Source organism: Lates calcarifer, linkage group LG6 (genome assembly GCF_001640805.2).
Source record: "Lates calcarifer isolate ASB-BC8 linkage group LG6, TLL_Latcal_v3, whole genome shotgun sequence".
In the NCBI taxonomy this organism is placed as follows: domain Eukaryota; kingdom Metazoa; phylum Chordata; class Actinopteri; family Centropomidae; genus Lates; species Lates calcarifer.
The window spans coordinates 7,018,945-7,044,272 of record NC_066838.1 but is presented as its reverse complement, the minus strand read 5'-3'; the positions used below and the strand labels follow the sequence as shown (position 1 = coordinate 7,044,272).

Sequence of the window (25,328 nt, the reverse complement as noted above, 5' to 3'; positions counted from 1 at the left end):
AAGAATCTAATCCAGCCTCTAATCCATGAACATTATAAACTAAACCAACATCAGCTGCTCCTTCATATACAACTAAAAACGTGAGTCAGTGGGTTTAGGTGGGTGGGTTTACACACTGTATGTGTGCATACTCTCCCCCATACAGCGCTGTACAGTTACTTTGGGGAATGCTCCTCTTGTAGGTGAACTAATGTGTGGTTACAGAGCTGACCATCCCACAGCACAGGATTGTTCATACAGGCAAGCAGGCCAGCTTCCTCCTACATGTTTGAGGTTTACAGAACTGGCAGGAACACACACAAACACACACTTCGGGTGGAAATTCAAATCACTGAGAAAGAGGAGGATACATCAGAGGGTAATTTTCACTGACAAATGCCTTTTCTATGTGCAGTAATCAGTTATTTTTGACCTTTAATACCTTAAATATTTTAAATTCAGTGTGATATGAACCATCTCCCTGTCTATGTAAAATGTGAATGTAGACAACAAAACATATCTGGCACAAACAGTACATCCCCAAATACCAGGCTACAGTAGACGGGACAGTGCTCTCTCAGGAGCGTTCTTCATCTGATGCTGCCGTTGTCTTCCCCCATCGGACCAAGTCCACACACACTTTGTTGTCCCGGAGGACGTCAAAGTGTTCCATGTCTCCAAGTAACGCCTTAACCCACTGAACATTAAAACCACCTCTGAGCACTCTACCTAGACTACTGGAGATAATGATCAAGTCCTCTATGTGCTGCGGTGATGGTCCACCCACAAACACTCAGCTCAGGAGGAAAATCCCCACTGATTTGTCGGCTTGAACTCAAGCACAAGGGCATCATCTTATAAACCAGAAATTATGGCAAAGTTAATATCATCAAAACCTTCCATTGCTGGTTATACTGATTGAATTTCTGGTACCAGGTTGATGACTGTCAAGGGATTACTAATGGATCAGTATAAATTATTCACCACAGATAATCAAACTATCAGTGAGGGGAAAATGTCTAGAATGTTCTACTGATGGATGTTTTTTTCCTGGTAGAAATGACGATCAGAATAATATTCAGGCAATTATTTCTTATCTTTTAAACTTCATTAGATCAAGCTCAGCCTCTAAAAATGTATAGAATACAGAGTGTACATGTAGTAAGGTTGTGTTTTGGATTTAGCCATGCATGCTGGCAGGGAGCTACATGCATGTCTGTAGTTAAATTTGTGGTGCAGTCTGGTTTGGATTGCAAATGAGACAGTTGTTTGCTTTAAGTAGTGGCTGTTATACTGAAATGAAAGTCACATTTTCCAGGAGTTCTCAAATATGTCCATTTATATCCAATTCAGAAAGATTTCAGGGGTATATTTAAGCATATATTAGATATAATATTGGTTAAAAAAACAACTTTTTATTATTAAAAAAACAATAAAAAAGTGTATGCGCTATACATTAAATTATTTAAAATAATAATTACCCGTAAATAATAATGAAAATACCCCCCAAAGAACCTGTATAACTGTGTCGGCCAGTCTCAGAACCACTGGCATAAACATTGATTGGTGTGTAGCTAGGTTGTTGTTCTAACCCACTTTGACTTGGAAAATGCTAATATTTTATATTTTAACTCTTTAAATAAACAAAGTAGAAAAATTAAAAGCAGGTAACTGTTATCTAGGTGTGCTTGTGTTACCAAAGATGGCAGTATTTCCTGATCTGTTGAAGTGGTCGCCGACCCTTCGCCGTGCGTTGTGACGCTGCCGTAACGTGGGGTTTCCCAGACCTGAGTGCAGGGTTACCGCGCCCATCTCTGCTGTTTGATGGCTGGAGGAAGAAGCAACTGAGATCCTGGCGTGAAGGAAGAAAAAAGAGGGACGACGACGGTGGGAAAGACAAGAAGGGATTTTTGCCTTGAGTTGGAATTTGCGTTGAAACGGAAGAACGCACTAACGGGACTCTGACACGTCTATCAGGGTGAAACACCGCCTTGTCTCTGCGCCTCTGTGCCGGTGTGTCTCCCCCCTCGGCGGGTCAAAAACTGGGTTCGGGGAGTGCCGCTCCTCGGTAGCTAAACTAGCTAAATCTGAGCGCCTGGGCGGAGAGAGGAGAGACAAGATTTCGCTGTTTCCAGTCAATGTGATATAAACAACGGATACCCTCGACTGAAAGCGGGTAAGAATGTGTATTGATATTTGAAATTGCGCTTCAGGAAATGCATTAAGTGTCTGTGCAGTTGGCTAGCCTGTCGAGCAGGGAGGATGAACCAAAGGGGTTAAACTGGGTTGAGTGGCTCCTCCGTTAGAGTTAGCTGCTGTTAGCCTGCTGCTAGCTAGTCGTTGCTGCCAAGAGAGTGGGTGTGGGCCACTGTTGGACAAACTTAAAGCACTGCGTTAACCCAAGTGTGAATTACCTAGAAGTATATTGAACTGGTTTTATATCTAATGGTCCCATCCAGCAACCAGGTAGTTAATGGCCGGCGCTAATGTTAATTAGCAGGTTAGTTGGTGACAGCTCGGTAGGTTAGCCAGCACCCCTCTCCAACGTCCGGGTATCTTTCTCCCTCTTTCAAGAAATAAGCTGTCTTGGTTAAACTGTATCTGCTCTAATTTAAAAGCCCTTTTGAGCAAAATGTTTTTCAATCTGGGTTTTAACCAAGACAAAATATTTATCCCAGTTATTACCAACATTTTGGACCTGTATGTCGGCCCACATTTTTTCACATCTTTACTCTGTACATGGCAAATGATTACCAGGTAAGCTAATTGGCCGTATATTCTCAGTTTAATGTTGACTAAGCCATGGCGAGCCGTTCAACATTATCCACATAGCTGCAACTTCTTACTCTTGCATTACTCGAACAAACGTGAACAGAGTTTGGATTTACTTCCACTCATGTTGAAAATGTGTAGCATCATGCATATTGTCAACGGAGGGAGTCTAAAAATGGCTACTTCACCAACAGATTCACCACCACCACCCCCACTACTCTGTAGCCAGTCCATACAAGTTAGCCAGCAGTGGCCACAGCCTACGTCTCCAGCCTGGTATGGCTGATCTGGGTGTGTATATCCCGAACATGGCAGCCTCAACAATTTGCCTGTGTCCGTAGTGAAATGATCGGTGGTGGTGTTGAGTACCGCTTTTATGTAAAACTCGCGCATTGAAGCGCTAATATTTGCCTTGCTAAAATTATTTACGTAATGTCGACTGTCTCAGCCGAGGACACTTATTTGCCAGACCGTGTTCAAACGGCCCAGTTGGACTAGCAGCGTTTAATTGAGTGAATCGAAACCAAACCATCATGGATTATAGCTGTGTTCAGTAATGTTATATGTTAACATTCCCACGTTTAGTCTGCAGAGTCAGCCATCCACTGGCTGAGCTGGAAAGGAAATGGCTAATTCGTTAGCGCAATTCTTTCTGAGAAAACAAAGCATAAGAAATAATAGACAATTACATTTATCGGCCATTGGTAACCTAGCTGTAAAATCGCATGGGGATAAAATGAGTATAAGCGCCGCTGAGAACCTGGCAGTGGAAATAGCCATTTTAGTTTGACGAGTGTTAAACCAGCCTCGGTTTACGAAAACACAGTTCAGCATTAATTTGAACTTCTTCTTTTAATGATGTGAAAATGAGATTGTCTAATTGGATTCTGACAATCTGTTTATCTCGATCACGGGTCTGTTGCAGGGTGAGTTGTTAGCAGCTACAGTAACCATGCCCCACCGGGCCGCGCTGCTCCGTACTGCTTCAAGCTCCAGCCTGGTTAAACGGGCACGTTTTACCCCATATGAAGCACCAGATCCCAGACTGTACACCAGCATATGGCGTTAGAGTAGAAAAGTGAGGTTTGGAGGTTTTTATTCACCGGTAGACAAATCGAAAGATGGTTTAGCAGCGAATCAGACGTGCTGTCGCAGGAAGCCGAGCTGAGCGCCTCCACCAGCACCGAGGCGAGAGATCTGTAGCCTGCCGCTTTGACGAAGTTATTGACCAGCTCTGCTAAGCTTTTACATCTGAAGAGTAGATATCTGAAAATAGGCGATTTCTAGTCGTTTCAGGAAATTTTCGGTGTTTCTTAAAAGAGCTATTTGTATTTAGTGGTTCACAAAGATGAATTCATTTTGCCAGTGTGCCCCCTCCCTCCCTCCGCCTCCTCGAATGAATGGGTTCCTGTATTCAGGGCCCAAGCAGCTGCAATGAACAAGATGGCGTTCAAAGCCTTTTTCATCACCGCTTTTTCTCAGACTGAGAGAGACAGCTGCCGAGCATCGGATGAGTTCAGGCTTGGCAGGAAAGATTTCTTTGATTTCCCCTATCGTAAAAATGTACAGAGTGTTTCCGTATTAAAACGTTTTAAATGTGATTCCCGGTCAGATGAATCTAATATGAGCACCTTAGATACAGGACAACATGGTGGGGAAGGGGTGTTGTACATCTTGACTGTGAACCTGAATACCAGGGAATATGGCAACTATGATAAATATTTTTGTGATTTTATGATAAATAAACATTAGATTTACATAGATTTACATATTTCAAAACTAAACCTGAAGCATCTGTAACCACACCTTAGCAAAATGACATTCTTCTTATTCCAGACTATAAGTCACAGTAAAATGTTACTTAATGTTTAAAAACAGTGTTTCTATATTAAAAATAAAATCTAGACATAGAAGTCTCAGGTTTTAGGTTAGGTTTTATTTTTTCCCCCCACATTTTTGTCTTTAGTCAGAACACATCATTTGAACAAATGGACATTTTGGACATGAACATTTATTTACCTTTATTTGGAAAACTTTACCTTCTCTGTGCTGTTACGAGTCACATTTCTTCCTCCTAGAGTTCATTTGTATATACACGTATTTATATTTATTTTATCTTTTATTTTGGCTATGTAGTTTATGAGTTTGGTTGGTCTGAAATTTAGAAAATTCGCAATGTCACTGAATTTCATACTTAGATTTGGATTTAATTGACAAGCATTTACCCAAAGTAGTACCGATTGTCTTTTCTGTCTTATCACTCACAGTAACTGCTGTCTCTCTGATTCTCTGGAGTTTCATATTTGATGTATTGTATATTTTTCTGCTTATTTGTCCCATCACTGTTAATTTAAGGCATGCTGTGTTTTGTGGATATGACCCACACTGTCCTGCCACCCTGAATGTATCTGACTGTTCAGTGGCCCTGGTGGACAGTGACGGCATAATCTGCAGGCATTTCTGAAAAATGTGTTGATGCCTCTGTGATGATACAAGTGGAGTATGACAAGCTTGTCTGACTGCCTCCAGTAAACACAGTAATGTGTGTCTGAAGGACATTTGTCCCTTGGTTTGTACACAGCAGAGCTTGTCAGTAGGATGAGTGTCACCAGCATATAATGACCATGTGTTTAAAACCTGAATCATTAGTCCTCTGCGCTTGGAGTGGGGTGGGGTGGGGGGTCCTTTGTTTTTAAATAAGGATTTTCATCCTGCTAATGTACTTTGTTCTTTATTTATTTTTTCTATTTAATCTGCAAGTGCAGGATATGAATGGGATTAAATTCTTAGTCTGTGGATTTCACTCTTTGGGATTATATGGCTTTGGTCAGTGATAGTGCTGATTTTTCTTCACCTCTGATGTGACACAGCTTTTAACTGGATGTCCACAAGGCAGAAAGCGCTGAGTGGCTTTGTGAACAAATACCTGAAAAAACATCAGGGTGAAATGGACCAAGGTCTCCTGTTGAGTGCCCAGCTTTACTGCAGATAAATGATATAAAAACCATTCACATATGAATACACATGTTTCATTACATGCATTTCCAGCCCTCAAATACTGTGTACAACAAGAATCACAGTGAGGTAAGTGTAGTAAAAGCTGTCTTGATACATTTTTCAGCATATATTTATCTATACTTGGTAATGTATGGTACGTCTGCATAAGTAATTAAGTAAACAGGGCTGCACTGAATTCACATTAAGAATGGACCCCAAAGCAGTTACTTCACTGAACTTTCTATAAAGTCATGTGCCAATAAGCCCTCTCTGTAGTGCAGAGGGTGTGGTGCAGAGACACTGCACTCTGTGTCAAGACAACAACCCAGAATAAGTAAACAAATCCAATATATTAACCATGTATACATGTCCTTAGCGTATTATAAGCAGCAACTTTAGATTTTAAATCTCTTTACCAGGTAGTCAGTGTAAATAAGACATACCCAATGTCAACATCACTAAGACCTCAGGGAAACTTACACTTTGCTGTGATTGTCTCTCAAAGCTTTTGTGCAATCAGCTACAGTGGTTGGGACACACACTGAGTAAATATCAAAGCAGAAACAACCAAAAGGTACAACAGTTGTATGTGAAAGACCAACAACAATGAATTACCTGTTAAAATAGTGCAGTAAATCAGGAGTTGTTCTTTTGGAACATTTTGAAAATCAGTCTTGTAAAACCTCTGGAGTCGACACTGGGAAGTCCATGAAACCCGTCATGCCATAGTTATCTCACCTCCAGATTGTAAGAAGAGGAGGTGATTTACGTGTTGTGGAGTGAGACAGCTCCTTTGTGCAGTAACAGCATTGCTCATAGTTTAGAAAACTCATACAGAAGAAACACTGGCCCTGGTGATGCAAAGATATCGCTTGAGCCAAAATGCTGTATGGCGGTAAATTCTTGCGTGCACCAAAGTTATTTTTTGGGCACATGGAGAATTGGATCTTAAGTTACATGCAAATACATTTTCCAGTGAGGTTTGTTTCAGATTGATTGTCTTTTTGCAGACAGCAGATCTGAGTGATACCTGGTTAAATGTTTTTTTGAGATTTCCTCAGTATTTCACCAGTTTTTGAATTTGAAATGCAATGAGACACCTTGCTTTAGGCTTGGCGGTGCAGTGGAGCTGCTCCCGCCATGTTTTTAGTCTCATACGTGGCCGGATCTCGTTGTACTGGCTGCACAAGACTAACTAGTCCATAGACTATACATAGACTGTAAAAGGTTTACTTTTAAAAGATGGATCTGATTTTATGAGTGGATATCAATTATTCAAATGAAGATTAGAATAAGAACCCCAGGTATAGTCTGAAATATTTACAGCCAGGGGTCGGTCACATTCTGTAGTTAAAATCCCTAATTTTTGAGAGCGGATGGGTCTTATTTCTGGTGTTGTGTTTTCACTCTCTGTTTTATTGGATGGTGTGGCTTCAGGTGGTAAACTCTCCTGTCTTTACTGGCACAGTAACAGTATATGTCATCAGTCTGTATCATTGCCCCTTTCGGGATGATTTTAACAGCTGTGTGGCTACATGAGTTCTGAGCGGCAGAACGACCATCACACAACTGACATCTTGTTCTCTAGTTTATCCAGAAAAGCTCTGTACATTTGAGGTTGTCATTTAAGGTGATGACATGCTTGACTTTCTACCCAACCTTCTTCATTTAAACAACAGCCTGTGTTGTCTTGCTAACTCAACAAACCCCTGCTGTGCCAGTTGAGGATTGGTGGTCAATTCCTAAAAGAATGCTGCATGATTGGATAGAATTAACTTCCTCTGTTAGTACATTTTCCAGTAGCTGTGTGTCATTATTGCTGAACCCAGGACGAGTAATATCACGCCTGTGGAAATACTGTAGCTGTATCCAAAGTGCAGACACATTTGCAAGTCACCCAAATGTGCCTGTTACCACAGGAAGGCATAAACAGGCACCGACGTGCAGGTGTGACTTCAGATATGTGTCTGTACCAAGTTCGTTTAGAACATCGGATGTAAGTATAATGTAATGAAAGTTCCTGGCACACTGTGATGTTTTTTGTATAGTCTTGTAATTAACAACAGTAATGATGGTGCTGATTGTGGTATAGGTCAGCCTTGTATCCTCCTGTGTTGTGAATTGTAACACAGAAAAGGTGGAGTGCTCTTTATAAAGGAGGATGTTGTGGGTGAGATTATAATCATCTCAATCATTTTAAAACAAAAAGGCCTAGTCATTGACATGTTCATAAGGGAAAACTCATCCTACTGTAGCTGAAGTGTCCCTACACTCAGTTTTCTGATTAAAAATAATAATAATAATAATTATTATTATTATTTCCTGTCTCCTTATTCCATCGTTTTAGTGCGAGTGCTGTAGAAAACACTCAGGACAACATGTCTGCTAATACATGGGCCTTGGCTTGTCCATTGCTCTATTCTAACTCTCTCCATCCACAGTGGTGTCTTCATCAACTATCTTATTCTTGTATCTTAATATAAATGGACCATTAGTGGTGGCTTCTGCATTATGTTTTCCATTACTTTACTCTTAGGACTGATGTATTGTGGTTTAGCAATCTAAATCCTTTCTCCTCTTGACTGTCTGTCCAACAGAACACAACTGAAATGGTTTCATCAGGGTGTGTAGCACATCCGTAGGCAAATGTGGAGCTAAAGATTGCGTCTCTGTCACTACAGTTGTGTTTTTAACTACATGTTGGTCAGACGTTGTCTGTGCAACTGAGTTTGACCTGTATCCTCTGTATTAGTTGTATACACACCACACCCACTGCACACTGTTTGACACACACAGTTATCACTAGTTGCAGGTCTATGTGTTATTTTTAACGCTAAGTGTCAGTAGAAGGTTCAGGGCTCCAGTTTACTGTTGTCAAAATCAAATTTGACATATTCTCAAAGGTGAAAACAACAATAAACTCCAAACAACAGGACGTCTTTTCCTCTACACCAGAACCAGGTGGAGTCTGTGAGTTGTAGTGAAAGGGATGATGCAGGAAATATTCCCAACATTTAACCCCCCACCCCACAGAAAAGCAGTGTATAAACAGGTCAGCCTTGGACTACAGGAAATTTGTCAGAATACATATTTAGCATACATCCTGCTGCCACCCTGCTATGTGATGCCATTACAACTTGAACACGTCTGCTCTCTCTCATTGTTTTATATTTCCAATGCTTTGCTGAGTACTGTAATTTCCAGACTATAAGCCGCTATTTTTTTCACACACTTTGAACCTTGCAGCTTAAACAACGATGCGGCTAATTTATAGATTTTTACGGGCTAACGAGCTTCATGCCGCCAAAACATTTAGCCTCGTCACATCAGACCAATGAGATTACCAAACAGGTCACAGTGAACCAATGAAACTGTTCGAATTAGATCAAACGTTCTCACACTAAATTCAGTCAAATTCAGTCAAATTCAAATCAGTCATTTTTCGCTTAATGCACACACCCTCATCATGGAAAACACACGAATAAATGCATATGATGCAGCTTTTAAGTTAAAGGCAATCGATCTGGCTGTCGAAAAAGGAAATAGAGCTGCTGCACGTAAGCTTGGCATCAGTGAATCGATGGTGAGACGCTGGAGACGGCAGCGTGAATGTGTAATTATCTCATGTTACAATGTAGACACCTGCGGCTTGTAGACAAGTGCGGCCTATATATGTGCATTTTTTTTTTTTTTTCTTTTTAAATTTAGTGGGTGCGGCTTATATTCAGGTGCACTCAATAGTCCGGAAAGTACGCTACATAAAAAGACAATACCAGCTTTGACTGCACTACAAGTTCCATCTGATAATACAAGAGGAAGAAGATTCCAGTTCGTTCTAATCACACATACTTTTCCAGGAACTGTAGAATCTTTTTAGTACCCCAGAGATAGGACTTTCTAATGGTTCTAATGTTGTATTGCTTGCTGGTGATTGGTCAAATACAAACCTCAAACCTCATTCTCATAGTAAGAAAGTATTGGGTGCCAGCAGTATCAATATTAGGACGTGGAGTGGACATGTTTTGAAATGTTAATTAATTTAATTCTGTCCTCTTGTATTTACCTGAAAGATGTGCAGGTGCTAATAAAGATGATCTGAGAGTTGAATCGACACTGAAAACTGGACTTGTTCCTGATTCTTGTGGAATTGATTCATCTTGTCACAATGGGTCCACCAATTATCAGAAGTTAATCAAAAACACGTATGAAGGCGAATCTAATCACATGACACATTAACCATTTAAATTGTGCACTGGTACGGTGAATCACCCCAGGCCTGAGACTGTTGTGGCGACTGAGATCCAAAGCATTTGTATTTTTACCCAGCAAACAGTGAGCTGTAGCACAGACCACATGTATGAACTGCATCCCAGGTCAAGGTTGTGAGACAAAACATAGACAATAAGTTCCTTCACCTCCTTCACTGATGGACTCTGGCAGATGACACACAGGTTGTTAACCAGTATACATAGTCATTCAAATATCATGAAAGTTTTGGTTTAGGTCAGTCCTCCTGACTTTGTTGGAGGAGGGTGGGGTTCAGGTCAGCTTTTGTTTTAATGGGATCCTTGCTGCAGGTTGCTACCTAGAAAACTGGTTCTAATGTTAGGTATGATGTAACTGTCACTGCATGTATAAGAAATTGCAATGAATTTAATGATTTTGACATTAGTAAAGCAAAGAGAAAGAAACAGAAAATAATCATATGTGGGCAAGTGAGGGAGAAGGGATGTGCATATATGGACAAGAGGACAGAAGTGAAACCGAAAACTAACTTTTATTTGGCAATTCTGTAAGTCGATGGAGCTACAGAATGGTGTCTCAGGCAGCAGTGAGAACCAGAGATTAGCCTGTGACAACTGTCTCACATGGAGGGGTCCAGCACGAGGTGAATGTCCACTCAGCAGACCCACGTCATGTACATGTCTTCTGTGTGAAAGGCATTTTGTCTTCTCTCCTGACATGAAAATAAACACACACCTTTTTACTTCCTGGTTAAAATCATTGGCAACGTGTTGGTAATATCTAACAGTATTTGATGTGGACTTGACATGTTCAGGCTACAACTCCTGGGAACCATCACACAACAAGGTGGAGGCAAATATGTATTCTGACAGTTTCACTGTAGTCCAGCTGGGACCTGTTTTACTTTTGTACATCTGTGTTCCCAAATCTCTGTTTTTTCTAAGTATGTTTGACTCTTTGTCTGTTCTGTTATCAGTTGTTTATTTCTCTCCAGGGTCAACATTACATCTTCCTAATGTTTTCACAGTGTAGATTTGTGTGTAGTTTGACTGTAGTGCAGTTATGCATCCACAGCTTGTCACCACTGGCCCAAAGGTCTTGGCCACTATTTTGAATAGTCAAACTAAGTGGCACCAGGCCTGCTTAATGACCCCCACACAGGCCTGTCACCACTCAGACGCTGTGTAATCCTGCCGAAAGCCCATCACAAGCCCTGGCAGTACTTTGCATGTACATGTCAACTTCTGCTCTGCTTTGAATAGAGACTGCCTCTCTGTCTATTTACATTCTAGCCCTTACATTTGACTGCCACGGGGAAAATGTAACCAAACCTGAATCCCGAGATGACGAGGAAAGACTGCCAGCGTTAGTGAGACTTCTTCCTCTTTAAAGCAGGAGAGGCCATAGTCACTTGAGCAAAAGAGTGGGCTAGCTGTCATGTGACTCTTCACACACACTTGTTCTTCTCTTGGAAGCTCGGAGAGAAAGCATGGGGGGAGGGGTGTGATTATTAATGCAATCAAAGGAGTGTATTTTATGTTTTAAATAAAGTCATGCTTTTGGCTTTGGGCTAGCCTGATCTTCCTTTCCTTTTTTTTCTCTTTCCTTTTTTAATCTAACTCATTCATTTTCCTGTATGAAAAGCTGGTTGTGCAGCCGTCCAAAGCACAAAACATACCTTTGTTAATGTATGTGACTCAGTTTTTCAGTGGGCCAACATTGGCTTGAATCTTGTTCTCAGTCGTCTTTTCTGTTTTTTGTTTTTTTTCTTGTTCCAGTGTTGTGATGGTTAGAGCATTGTATTACAGACCAGCTTATGGTGAATCATATTGTCAGATATGTGTTGTTTTCATTTAGTTTTATTTGCTTGTTCAGTCACTTACAATAGCCAGTGTCTGCTGTTCCTCTCAACCCAGTCTACCAAGAGCTCACAGCATCATGGAATGTTTTACTAATCAATCACCTAAACTCTACTGTCAGTACCATTGATGTTATGTCTCCTATCATCAGACATTACCGACAGCAGGCAGCCACATTCACAGTGCACACATATAAAATTCTGATCAGTTAAAGGGACAGATCAACCAAATTCCACATGTAGCCTCAGTAATGTTTTTTGCAAGGCCCAAGCCTGTTTCAAGTCACAGTGGATCAACTGTGTTTAAGGGATGTGTGTGTTAGAAAAGAAAGCTACTGAGAAGCACTTCTTTTCAAAGTGCAAGATGTTTTGATATTACCGTTAATAAAGGCAAAAAAGGACTTAATAGGACATAATAGAATATCTGCTGATACTAGGTGTGGAGTAAGTCAACTATAGGTAGCAGCTTAAACAATCAATGTGACAGTAGCTACATTGGATCCTAGTTTCAGGAAAGATTAAAAAATTGCATGAAAACATGTTTGGTTGGAATAGTACTTCTTCAGCACATTTTCTTGATAAAAAAATATGAGAGGCACTCGGAGGTAATGGCCACTACCACTATCAGTTAAAAAGTATTTTGGCGCCACTGGAATCTGAGAACAGTATTTGTAAGTTTTAAAAGACACTTTAATCATAATTTTTGCGAAGTGTAGTAAGTACATATTCATGAAAAGTCAAATGTAAAGGTTTTTAGCAAAATTTCTAAATATAGCAGTAATATCCTACTCTGAAAATAGCACCATAAGACACAAGGCAGCAGTTTAAAAAATTCAGTCATTTAAGGCCATAGAAACACTTATATACAACTTTGATTCATCCATCCTCCATTTTCTGTATAAGCTTAACCTGTGCAGGGTCACATGGGGCAGCAGGTGGGGTACACACATGAAAGACAGTATGTCATCAGTCTGTCTCACCTGTATAGAAACCGTTCATAACTCATGTAATTACATTTACTTCTACCATGAGCCCATTCAGACTTCTCTGAAGAGGCTAAATAACAATAACGTGGTAATTAGTAAGCTGTTGATAACAGAAACACGGTGTCGGTGCACTGTGTCACTTGATAGTAGGTTATTTTTCTTAATCTTTTAGGTAGTGTGACTGTTGTCCAGGAAATGCAAGGGTTTCACTGCACACTTATTGCCCCTGGCTCCAAGTCCACTGATGTGGAAAGGTTTTTGTGTCACAAATTTTTTAAAGCTAGCCTTTCACCCTGTTCCGAGCTATTAGATAGTAGCATGATATCACTGAAAGCAGATAAAGCAAATGTGTGTCAGGTATTTTGTTAATGCATGTGAGATTCTTCTGAGCACGTTTGTCTGGTATGGATGTTTCAGAGTTGACTTGACAAGAACAGCTGAATAATGAAACCGTCTTTATGGTACGATCTCTGACTGTGCAGGGAAAAGGTAGATGTAGGCTCGTTAGAAAATTGCTGCACTGTACTGTTTCATTTTTCTGTCAGATGAATTGGGCACATAAACTGAGCAGAACATCATGATCAGAACTGTGTCAGCTTATGCATACTCATTTGTAGCCCTAGGATTTTTGCTCTACTTTCAGTGGAGCAAAATGGGTTATGGAGCCCGAGGCTGTTCATTTTCAGTTCAGCCATTCTTCTTGAGACCCATAAGGAGACTTGAGATCCACCTACTTGTCAGACATTGATTAAAAAATTTGTCAATCTTTGCTCGTTATCTCCTGTATGTCATTGTCAGAGCAGATGCTCAGAAACATCTCAGATTGTCTTTTTACTGTCAGATTTGTGACATGAAGAACGACCACGGCTCTCCTGTTTGATTCTACAGGGTTGGTGGACATTCTGAGTGTAGCTACTTAAATATTCCTGTCATTATATTTTTGTGCTGACTCTCCTCACATGTTTTAGAGAGGTTGGTGTTTGTATTCTCAAACATTCCTTCATGTTAGTGCTGAGACAAACCATAAAAAAAAAAAAAAAAAGAAATCTAGACAATGGCAGTTTTCCACTTTTTTCTGATGTTTTACTGACTTAATGAATAATTAAAAAATAATCAGCATATTGGTCAATAATAAAAAATAATCATTAGTTAATCATTAATTGTTCAAAGAAAAGCTGCAAAATTGTAGCAGTATTTTTTCATATTTTTATGTGCAGCCAATTTTACTTGGTGCTTTGTTTTTGTATTGGTATTGAAATGCTGGTATTTGCCAACACCAGCTTAAAAATGTTGCAATATATTCTTTCATACTGATGCTAACCAGACATGGCAAGTAAGGATTCGCTTTCTCTTCTACAGTGCTGCAGTTGCCTTTTGTTTGGTAGGAAAACACCAAGAAGCCATAGAGAGAGAGAAGGAATATGTGTGTTGGAGAGAATGACAAAGCGAGAGAGATTGTATGGGGCTTTTAAGAAATGTCCAGGAGCGATCCCCTTCTGTCTTCTCTTACTGCCTCATCAGCCCCCTTGTTCCTGCCTCCTCTGTGACCTGGTTGTGTTTCAGCTACATTTACCATGCATCACTTCCCCACAGCACTTAGACCAACCCTCACCCAACAACTGGACTGGAAAAAAAACAAAAACACATGCATTTACAGTATCATCTGTTTTTTTTATTTTTATTTTTTTTTTGTGTGTGTGATTAAAAATGTCAAAACTAGAGATCTTCAGACCCAGAAAATTAAAACTGACATAACATCCATGTCAGGAGTGTTTATTACTTCAGTACTTCAGACTACTGAATATAGTCTTAATTGTTCAGCTTCACAGTGCACATGTAGCTAAAGTGAGACTACAGTAAATTAATGAAACAAAATGATGTGGATGCAGGATTGGACCTCATTCACAGCATGAAGTTGACTGTACTTTTAACAGAGCAGAATTAAAGGTGTGGTTCTCTAGATGTGGATCAGGGCAGTTTCCTGTTAGCAGTAAAACCTAGAAATAAGTTAGCATGTTAGCAATGGGTTTTTGGGTTTTAGAAGGGCTTTTTGGTTTAATGCCTGAAATAAGCTCTGTGGTTTTAACCCAAGTTCAAGACATTTTCACATTTCACTGTCAGTGATGATGTTTGAAGCTTTTACTTGTCTTAAAAAGGCGACCGCTAACAAGTGTCTAAATGAGACTTCAGAGGGTGTTGGTGATGTTAACATGAAAACCAGTCTACTCACCAGTCCACCTATACAGCCTCATTGTGTTTCTACTCACACTCTTTCAAACGATCAGTAACTTTCTAAGAAGAAAGGATTTTGTAGAAGATTTTAAATTAAATGATAAGTTGGAAGTTTAGTGGTGGAGACGTTGATGTCATGTGACCGCGATGTAGTTGGTTTATAGCCTAACATGGTGGGATCTGTTGGGTCTCTCTGTAAATACCTATTTTAAAGAGTATGGTCTAGACCAGCTCTATATGAAAAGTACCTTGAGATGACTTTTGTTGTGATATGGTGCTATATAAATAAAATTGAATTGAATTTAATTTAATTGAACATTAACTTTTTACTTCTGAAGATTGGATTTAGGTTTCAGACATCAGTGATGTTCATCTGTGAAGATTATCTGATGAACTAAACCTGTAAGGACCAGAAACTTTGGTTGGTTACAGTTTATTTTCTGTAATAATCCAAAACCCAATGAAAACATCTCATTGGCTTTTTGTGGAGGGAAACAGGGTGGTGCTAACTTCACGGTTGGACTACAAAAATACATCATCCCTGCACCACTCTGTATTTGACATTACTTTAACTTGGTCATTTTGTTGCCAGTTCAGTAGTTGGATCTACTCAGAGGTGAAGTTGTCATTAGTGGTTAGGCTGGAGGTGCAGAGGCACAGTAAGAGACTTGTCGTATTCAAAGTGAGAGAGCAAGGGGTGGGAGAACTCTTGTAAATATTGCAGAGAGTTTTCTTCCACTGGCTAGATAGACAGATGGAGAGAAGAAGAAGAAATGGGGGGTGGTGGCTTCTCCTCAGACAGAGTGCTTTTCTAAAAGCCATTCCAGCTGCTTCAAGACCTCTTAAGTGTATTTGTAAGACATTGTAAGACAGGAATAGGAGCTATTTGCCATATTACCAATCTGGCATTGACCTGGATGCAACGTTTGTGTCCATTTAAATAAAAAAATGACATGAAAACAACACACACAAAACAGTTACAAGTGCACGGTTAGCTTGTTTTTGCTTGTGAGGTTTCTCTTTGTTGACCTGATCATCCACCAGGGGATAAGATTTTTTCTTTTTTAACTTTCAGATTTGTATTTGATTCACACTTATCTTGTGCTCTAACTATAACCACACTCGTTCTCACAGCCTGCATTTTTAAGCTAGTTGCGATATTTATCTCCAAATGAAATCAGGCACATATACGGTGATGCAGAACAGATGGCTGTCAAGAAGCTGTGTGACAAGCTGCACGTTACAAAGTCTACAAGTCTAAAGAAGTATTTAGCTCTAAAATAAAAAGTTAGTTGTTTACATTGTCATCTCTCTGGTATGAGCTTGGTTGAACTAAAATGTTGCTTTAGTTTATTAGAAACCTCAGTCCCAAAGAAAATGTGATGTATGTAGAGCAGTTTATAGGGAACCCCACATTAATACTGGGTATGTTCTACACTGTCAACACAAGGCACGTTAGGTCCATGGGTTAATGTTGTTAACGCCAGATTCTGACTCAACCATCTGTGTACCTCCACAGAAATCCAAGTTCCTCAGATCAGATTTCTGTTCTTGGCTGACAGGAGTAAAACCCATGGTCCCCTGCTACTGTAGTGTCGTGCAGTCTGAAATGTTTCTCACCACAGTTGTAAAGAGTGGTTATCTGAGTTACCTTAGCAGCTTTTCCTCTCTGCTCCAAATAGTCCTGCCGTTCTCCTCCTGACCTCTCTCATCAACAAGGTGTTTCCGTCTGCAGAGCTGCTGCTCACTCACTGTTTTGTGTTTTTTGCGCCACTCTGAGTAGAAACTGTAAACTGTTGTGTGTGAAAATCCCAGGAGATCAGCAGTTTCAGAAATACTCAAACCAGCTCTTCTGACACCAACAATCATGTCACAGTCACTGAAATCACGTATTACCTCTCTCTGATGTTGATGTGAACTGAAGCTCCTGACCTGTATCTGCTGCTGATCATATATGAGTGTATTCCTCTGCTTATGCACAAATTCAAAACTAATCTCTAAACAGTGAACATAATCTTATTTGTGCTAAATGTACACTCGACAAAATCAGTTCTGTACATATAGTAACAGATAACAGCTCTTTTGGTTATCAGGTTAATTGTGACCGCTGTTGCTTCTTTCCTTTAGTAACATTCACTTGTCTCATGGCATCCTCAGTATACTCACCTTCAGTCAGTCTTGATTATGTGTTCATGGGCCAGGCTTAATATAAGTCAGACTGACCTAATTTTGTGTGAAGTGCCGGTCTCCTTGGTGTCTCTTTGTTTCTCTATCCCTACATTTGTCTGTTAACATAAGCCTGCCTGTCAGGATGTCCTCTGTAACTTGTTATTGTAATGCAGCTGATTGCACAGCCTGGTTCAAAGCCTGGATGGACACTGGCAAGTGCAGTGGTAGTAGCAGAAACCACAGAGCAAGTGTATTTGTAAAGTGTGTGTGCTGTCGCCACATCCGCTGAATGTTTTGACAAAGGGAAGAGAGAAAGACAAGCAGAGCTAGGGAAACACCCTTAAAAAGGAAACGCCTGCTCAGAGCGGCTCTGCGCTCATATTAAGGCGGAGGCAGCATGCTGACACAGATGATCAGTAGCTGAGACTCTGCCACAGCCAGCTACTGACTGACTGTAACAAAGACCAACCCCATCCATATCCTGCTCTAACCCCTCATACTGTACAACTCCAGGAGCAGGAAATCAGCCGCAATCTTAATGGCACTCTGAAGCACTGGAATATAAAGTCCCACAGAGAAGTGAGATGGAGGGAGCGATCAGACGGGGGAGACGGGATGCAGCTCTGGGTGTGGCAGCTGGTATCCAAGCAGGAGGCTGTAAATTATTAAGCCCACCATATCTACCCCACCTTTCCAACACTAACTTGTGCTTAATACATGACTGACTGTCTGTGTCTCACAGCAGGGTAATATATTTTAAAAAAAAATCACCACGGATCAGACTGAAACACTGTAATAACTCATTACATACAGCTTTTCTCTTCACATTCAACAATACTGATCAAACTCACAATGTGCACTATGTCCCCTGTTCAGAGCGTTTTTTGGATGTTTCAATCACCTTTTTCTCTACGACACTTCTTACAACATTTACACACACCCTCCCCCTACAAATGAAACTTAAAATATGCGCACTTAAAGATATTTTTTATGACTCTGCTTGCATTTTTAACAGACGCACACTGCTGTGTCATTTCAAACTCCTCGTTATGATTTGTTTGTTCGTGAATTCCTCCTTGTCTGTTGTTCTCGTGATCACAACATTGTCAGCTCCAGTATTGTAATGGGCCAGGATGCCGCATTTTTATCACCCGATGTACTCTGAGCTAAGAAGTGTAGGACTGGAAATTGTTGTGGGCTTGTATAGCCAGTATCAATCCATTAAAGATGCAGGCATTTTTAATGGATTGGTACTGGCCATACACAGCTCTTTGCCAGTAATGATTCACTGTTGTTTTCTATTCTGCTGTGGTAACCTGAAGACATGAAGACACTTGTTACAGTTTGGGGCAAATATCAAATTTGAAACATATGATGAATGTCATTATTTTACAGCACGATCTTTTTATGAAGGTGATTTTAGACGTGTGCTATGTGCTATGATATTTGATTTAAGTGCTTTCTGATGATAAAAACCAGACTTTAGGTCCATTGAACAACAGTTTTTGACTTTGCAAAAGGCCTAAGCTACATAGATACAAAAGAAAGATACATATTCAGATTCAGCCTGTTTACAGGTGTAGTATTCTAGTATTTAACAAAAACCCTGAATGTGAGACTGATCTAAAAATACAGTTCAGCATCTTTGGAGTGGAAAAAGAACATTGTGCTCCATGGGGAAAATGGTAGTGAAAACCCATCACTGACAGTTGTGTTATCATTTGATTGTGTTTGCCTCTGCTCATCAGTCACGTCACATAGATAATCATTAAAATGTTGCCACAGTAGTGGGACATTTGTTATTTTGTGCCTTGTGCATACAGAATGATGTAATAGTGTAATGTAGATCATTCAACCTCAGAGTACCTCGACACTTTGAACATTATACGTCATGCTTTTTGTGTTCAGACTGTGTTTGACTAAAAACCAGAGGAGAAAAGCTATATTTTGAGAAGGCCCAGAAATCCAGGGTGAAGTAAGTGTAGGCCTCCTGTGCTCAGTGTTTAATGCCAGGAAGCTTACCGAGCCTCACTCCCCTTCACCAAGGGGTTAATTAGCAGCTCCCCTCCCAATTGTCCTCTGCTTGTTCACTCTCATTAGTTTAATCTGGCTCTGTCCTCCAGCTTGCCTCTCTTGCCTCTATCCTCTTGTGCACCAGAACATCTCACTACCTACCCCACCCCTTGTGACATCTGGGTGGAGTCTCCCCTCTGCCCCAGAAATCTACTGCCAAACCCCACTAGACCATCCTGTGATTTGTGTGATCACTTCACACTTTGATTTTGTATTTCAGGAAGCCTTTCATCATCAAGCCTTTTAATATCTAAAAAATACACTGTCAGTCTTATCAGAGGTCCACTTTTGTTTATCTGTGCCAGTAGTAGTGGAACAGTACAATTTTTTGTTGTCCTTGTCCTTAACACCGTACATCTGTGGTTACAGAACCAGGTTAAGAAAATTGAAAATTCTCTCATTATCATTTTTTTCTGTAAAAATATTTTTTTGTCCACTCACATTACTTTATCATTATGTGTCCTGCATAAAGAAACACATGTAGCCCACTGTTAAGTGTGTATGGTGTGGAAATGAATGGTGCATGCATGATCATCGCGGTATGGGAAGGAGAAATACCAATGAAATGCATTTGTGTGTGTGTGGAGTCGAATTACACTTCCTCTCTCCTTCTCAGTGTGTTGTGCTCGAGATGTCGGAGCTGATAGGAGTGGCTGGAAAATGTGAAGTCTGCTTCCCTCCTCCTCTTTCTCCTCCTCCTCCTCCCCCACCACCTCTCTAAAAATAGCTGGCAGAAAGAGAAGGCAGTGAAGTCGAGGCTCTATCTGTTGGGCTGCCAGTGGTTTCAACACTCCCACCACCAGCACAAGGGAAAAAGAGTCTTCTGAATCACACCTAATACTAATCACCAGTAAAGAGCACTGCCTTATTTTATGTTTTTATCTATTCTTTCAGATTTCATCCATATGAAATTACCTCTCATCAGATTTTTTGCAGTTTAGAGGCCAGGGAGTAGTGATTATAATTCATTCATACAGAACATCAGCGAACAGAGACAATTTTAGGAAAGTTTTTTTTTTTTAAGGACCAAACAGTGGAATGTGCCTGACAGGCTGCATCGATCACCTGACCTCAGTCCATTTGAGCATGTGTTTCAATTGTTAAAGTGACGGCAAAAAGCCCTTAAAGCAAGAGAGAAGTGAAGATAGCTGCAGTACAGACGTGGAGAGATGCCAAGCTTTTCCTTATGTAAATGGATCATAGACTACTTCAGTTTTTGCTTTAATTCTATTCACTGTATTAGATTTTGTTTGACAGGCTGTATTTTAAAGGATCCAATTTAGATTTAAAGATGCTTAAATTAAAGCTAATAACCTGCCTATTAACCATAAGGAGTCCAGCATGTGACAGACTTTAAATGACTAAGTTGGGTGGTTTTATTTTCATCTAAACAGGGGTCAGTCAGTATGTTTTGTTTTTATTTTGTTTTTTTGTTTGTTTTTTTCAGGGCCAGTACAGGTACAGATTATTAGTAATCACAGAGACCCAAAAACACTCTTTGGTCTCAATATACATTTGCACAGTAGAAATGAAAACTAAGTATAGACTATAGTGATTGTAAAGTTTATTGTAACTTCAGCTGAATGGATGGAGAACAGTGTTGACTGGCCATTTACATGTGATGTATAACCAGTGCAGTAATGTTGCAGGTGAGACATTGAACCAGTCTACAAGCATAAACCTTTCAGAGACAGACAACTGACTGAGAGCCAGAGCAGCACATTATGACAATAAATTAACAAAATAATGAATATTGGGTATGATTATCATATTTCTGTCATTTGTGCAGGAGCAATAGACTTCCTTTGTTCTAACATCTTGTTCTCCATTCTTTTTATTGACACCATGTACATTTATTTGATCGTATATATTCACAGACAAATTGACCACGATTGCCCGAACACTTAGTTAGTTGCCAATAAAGTAACTAGTTAACTAGTTAGTAGCCAATAAAGGCCTGCAAAGGATTTACTGGTTGTGACCTCTCTTGCATTGTTATTTAAAGCTGGGACAACCAGTGCTGGCTTACATACAGAAAGGATGCTGTTCACATATAGTAGCAACCACAAGGCAACATTTAGCACTGCAGACTCCACCCCTGTAGTTCTGGACCACAGTTCCTCTGTACGTGAGGAGCAGGATCAGTGGCCCTTTGCAGAGTTTGAAAACATTTACAGCGAAGAACCAACAGCATGAGACAAAACAGTAGAGCAGCAGAGTCTGAATATCAAGTGACGAAAGTATTTATTTCTACTCACTGTCATGCTTCACCATCCCTGTGGTCAGATTAATGGTGTTAGCAGGATGCAATTATGCCTTTTAGTTGATTTTTGATAAATAATTCAAATAAGGTAAAAATGTGGCATGAGACAAAGAAAATGGAAACGAACTGGTTGACTTCATGGACAGAATTGCCAGCAGTACAGGTATTGTTGTGTTATTTATATTGTGCAGTATTTGAATCACCTGAACCTAGACCAGATCAGCCAGTGGATCACACCTAAGGCCTAATACACTTTTTCCAAATGTTCACATTTCACAGTTTGGTATGCATGTGGTGAAATATGCTGACCATAGCCTTTACTGATAAGTCAATTGGTGGGTTTCATTACCTGTTACACAGAGAGGGCTGTTACAGAGAAGACAAGCATTAGCCAGTGATATCACCATGAGACGTTTTTATCACCAAGATTAGGGGGTTAAGGCGCCTTGCTTAGGTGCAGACCCATTTAGCAGCACTGGCCAATCAGGTGACAGGTAGCCCGGGAGATGTCAGGTGTTTGAAGGATAAGGTGTTCATTCAGAAGGTCTCGACACTCCCCAGGACAAAGGACCTATATCGAAACCCAGGGAAAAAGGGAGGTAAGGTCTGCTGGCAGGACAGATGCTTCTATAGTTTTCTATAGCTTCTATATATAGATCATAGAGTTTTCCCTGTATCAAAGTTTAGTTTTTAATAATTGTGAGGATAATTGGTCCTTGAGTGGATGAGAGAAGAGAGCGTCAAGGGAAGACAGTTCCTTAATTTACTTCTCTGGATGTTGTTGCTGTAATTATGAATCATCCTGGAGTTAACATTTCAGTGGAAAGTTTTATCTGCTGACTTGCTGTGACTTATCCGGCCACTAGAAGTAGTGATGATTGTACAACCCACGATCTGCCTTCCATCAGTGTCGAGGATGCTCTGAGCCTGTAGGCCAGATGTCACAATTGTTACAATAGTATTTTTCTTATTTGTAAATCAGTCTTTCTATGGAGAGTGAAAGTGTCAGAGTTAAGAGCGTCAACCAGAGGATTGGGGTCAGCGGGATAGCCACTGCTTTTAGGATCATCAGCAGGTTTTGTCTTAACCGGATTTGGCTGGAGGAGCTGAATCAACTGTGTCCCAGGATTACAGGGATGACATTGGAGGAGAGTTTAGAGTCCAGAGGCCAGAGCACTGACAGCCTCTGCAGACCCTGCCCATCAGCTTAGCTCCTCGGGGTTCCAGTGGTGCAACGAAACCCAGGCTGGTCTTCTGTTCTGCCTCTCCACTTCCTTCATATCTCTAAATCTAAATCCTTGTTTAGTTTTGAGTCATTACCGGGGTACGTGTTTTGGTCCTGTATGGTCAAGTGGATTTTTAAAAACTTTTTATTATTTTCACCATGGCTGTTGAGGAATGGTTATCAGCTGCTTAGTGTGACTAGATGTTTAGTCGAGGGTTTGTTGTTGTTTGGGAGAGAGAACAAATTCAACATCATCCTCAAAATTGTCATCTTAAGCCTAAAGTAGCTGCCTAGTGCTTGTTGCTAGGTAACAGTTTCAAGCTGGCAAGGACAAGTCTTGAGCTGTCTAGAAAGAGCTGGGCTGTTGTGATTCACTGCAACTTTGTCTGGGCCTTACATACTGGATTTAAGAGACACTGTGTGGTCCTCAGCTGCATTTTGTTGAAGTAACCATGTTCCTAAAACCATCATGGAAGACAAAGCACACTTTGTGCAATATGTTATTTGGTGTGCTTTAATTCACATTAAACAGTCATCAGTTTCTACAAACAGGAAAGGAGCTGCATGTTGTCTGTAAGTTGAGCCTTTCTTTTCTTGTCTCCTCCAGATCAGCAAGAGTCTAGGCGGCGGAGCGAAGCACACCATTAGCAGAGGAAAATGAGTGAACTGGATCAGCTACGCCAGGAGGCTGAGCAGCTCAAGAACCAGATCAGAGTAAGTCCTTCACAGTCCTCAGGTTGGCCTGTTTTTGTTGTACATCTCTCCCTGTTAGTTTACAGATGCAGAGACTGAGAAGCTTCACATTCTGATGATGCTTCTTCATTAATGTTGACATTATATAAACATAAAGCACAAATGAAGCCATTTTTTCAGAGTTAGTCTGCTGAGTAAAAATGTTTTTGTACCTCAAAACACAGGTCTGTCTTGGTTAAAAGTCTGGACACCAGAAACTCTACAGATTTTATATCCAGTATGTTAAAGATCACATTCACTGAAACCACTGCCTACAGTGCAGTAAAACAGCCAACAATGGCAGCCATATGAATCCACCATGAGCCCTTGGACCATATGTGACAGATGATTGATTCACTTCAAGTTAAAGCCTGCACCTTAACGTTGTCATAGTGATATGTAAAATTCCTCTGTAGTTAGAAGATTGCCACAAGTTTCTGTGTTATAATTTTTTTCACTTGTGTTGCTGCATATTATTAAAATGGTTATTATCACTGTCACAGTGCAATTAAGGTGATACCACAGATTTATATATGACACACCACTTTGATTTGATAGTAAAGGAGCCCCACACAAGTTGTAACTGTTATCTGTAAATATATGGGTCCTCAAAAAGTTTTCAGGTTTGTTTGGTTTTAAACTAACTGTGAAGAGTTCCTGGTCTGAAACAGATTTGACTGTTATGTTTCAGGATGCCAGGAAAGCGTGTGCGGATGCTACCCTGTCTCAGGTAAGAAATACGTTTATGATCTTAACTCACCAGTGTTTATTTAATCAGCCTCTGTGTTTGACTGCGTAGTGTTAACACATGATTTGACATTCTTTAACAAACAGAAGTACCAACACCTCACCAAAATAAACTACAGAAAAATGACCAGCTGGCTGTTTTCTGTTTAGATCACAGCTAACATCGACCCTGTTGGCCGAATTCAGATGCGCACTAGACGGACACTGAGGGGGCATCTGGCTAAAATCTATGCCATGCACTGGGGCACTGACTCGAGGTAATCTCGTTCAGCTCTATTCTGTCCATTAACTAAATATTTCATCCCAGCAGGCTACCCCACCCCCACCCCTCGCCCTAAATGCAGGATATTGACATAAAACCATGCTCGACTGTCTTTGTGCTCATTACTTCTCCTGAGGGTCCTCATCAGATCACAACCTTCCACAATAGCTCACTTTTACATCCAGAATCTGTCCAAATCAATCTGTGTTTTAACAGTTCAGCAGTAGAATATTTGTGCACATGCGCAGTAGGTAATGCATTTTTTATGGAGAGCACACTGGGCATTCATCAGTCACTCTATCTTTGAGTGTGTCCACTGTGTTTTGTGTCTGCTGTGTTTGTGTGCATTGGGGGTGGGGTATGTGGGTAGGGAAAATACTCAAAATGGAGTCAGCCTTTTGTCGGAGCCGTGGCAGATGAGGCAACACTCCTCACTTTGTATAAAGCCTTTTCCCTAGAGTTGCACACACCTCTCACCTCAGCAACCAGCAACTTAATCACTGTGGTGTTGGTGTGCGTCAGTCCACAGAGAGGCCTTTACAAACTGCTATGTCACCTCCCAGTCCTGTACCTAAGAAAAAATCTAGCAGTTTGTTTACTCACCTTCAGCTCTTCCTGTTTGTTTGTTTCATCTGTTAATGTTTCACCTACCACAGGAGTTGGGGTATTTATTAGACTACCTGCTGAGATTCAGCCACCCAGAAACAAGGTCACATGAAGATGTTTTGACCCATAGTCTAGGCTAAGTCTGCTATTTTTAGCCCGACGGAGACACTTCTTGAATCAGA

At 40.5% G+C, this 25,328-nt stretch overlaps 1 protein-coding gene across 1 annotated transcript in view; it reads left to right on the top strand.

Annotated features, from left to right (window-relative positions):
* The first annotated feature begins 1,760 nt into the window (after positions 1-1,760).
* gnb1a (guanine nucleotide binding protein (G protein), beta polypeptide 1a) overlaps positions 1,761-25,328 on the top strand; it is a 34,557-nt gene continuing 10,989 nt past the window's right edge. The window contains exons 1-4 of the mRNA XM_018675150.2: positions 1,761-2,155; positions 23,407-23,513; positions 24,223-24,261; positions 24,429-24,535. Of these exons, the coding sequence (XP_018530666.1) occupies positions 23,457-23,513; positions 24,223-24,261; positions 24,429-24,535 (203 nt within the window). The 5' untranslated portion in view covers positions 1,761-2,155; positions 23,407-23,456. The remainder of the gene's footprint in view (positions 2,156-23,406; positions 23,514-24,222; positions 24,262-24,428; positions 24,536-25,328) is intronic.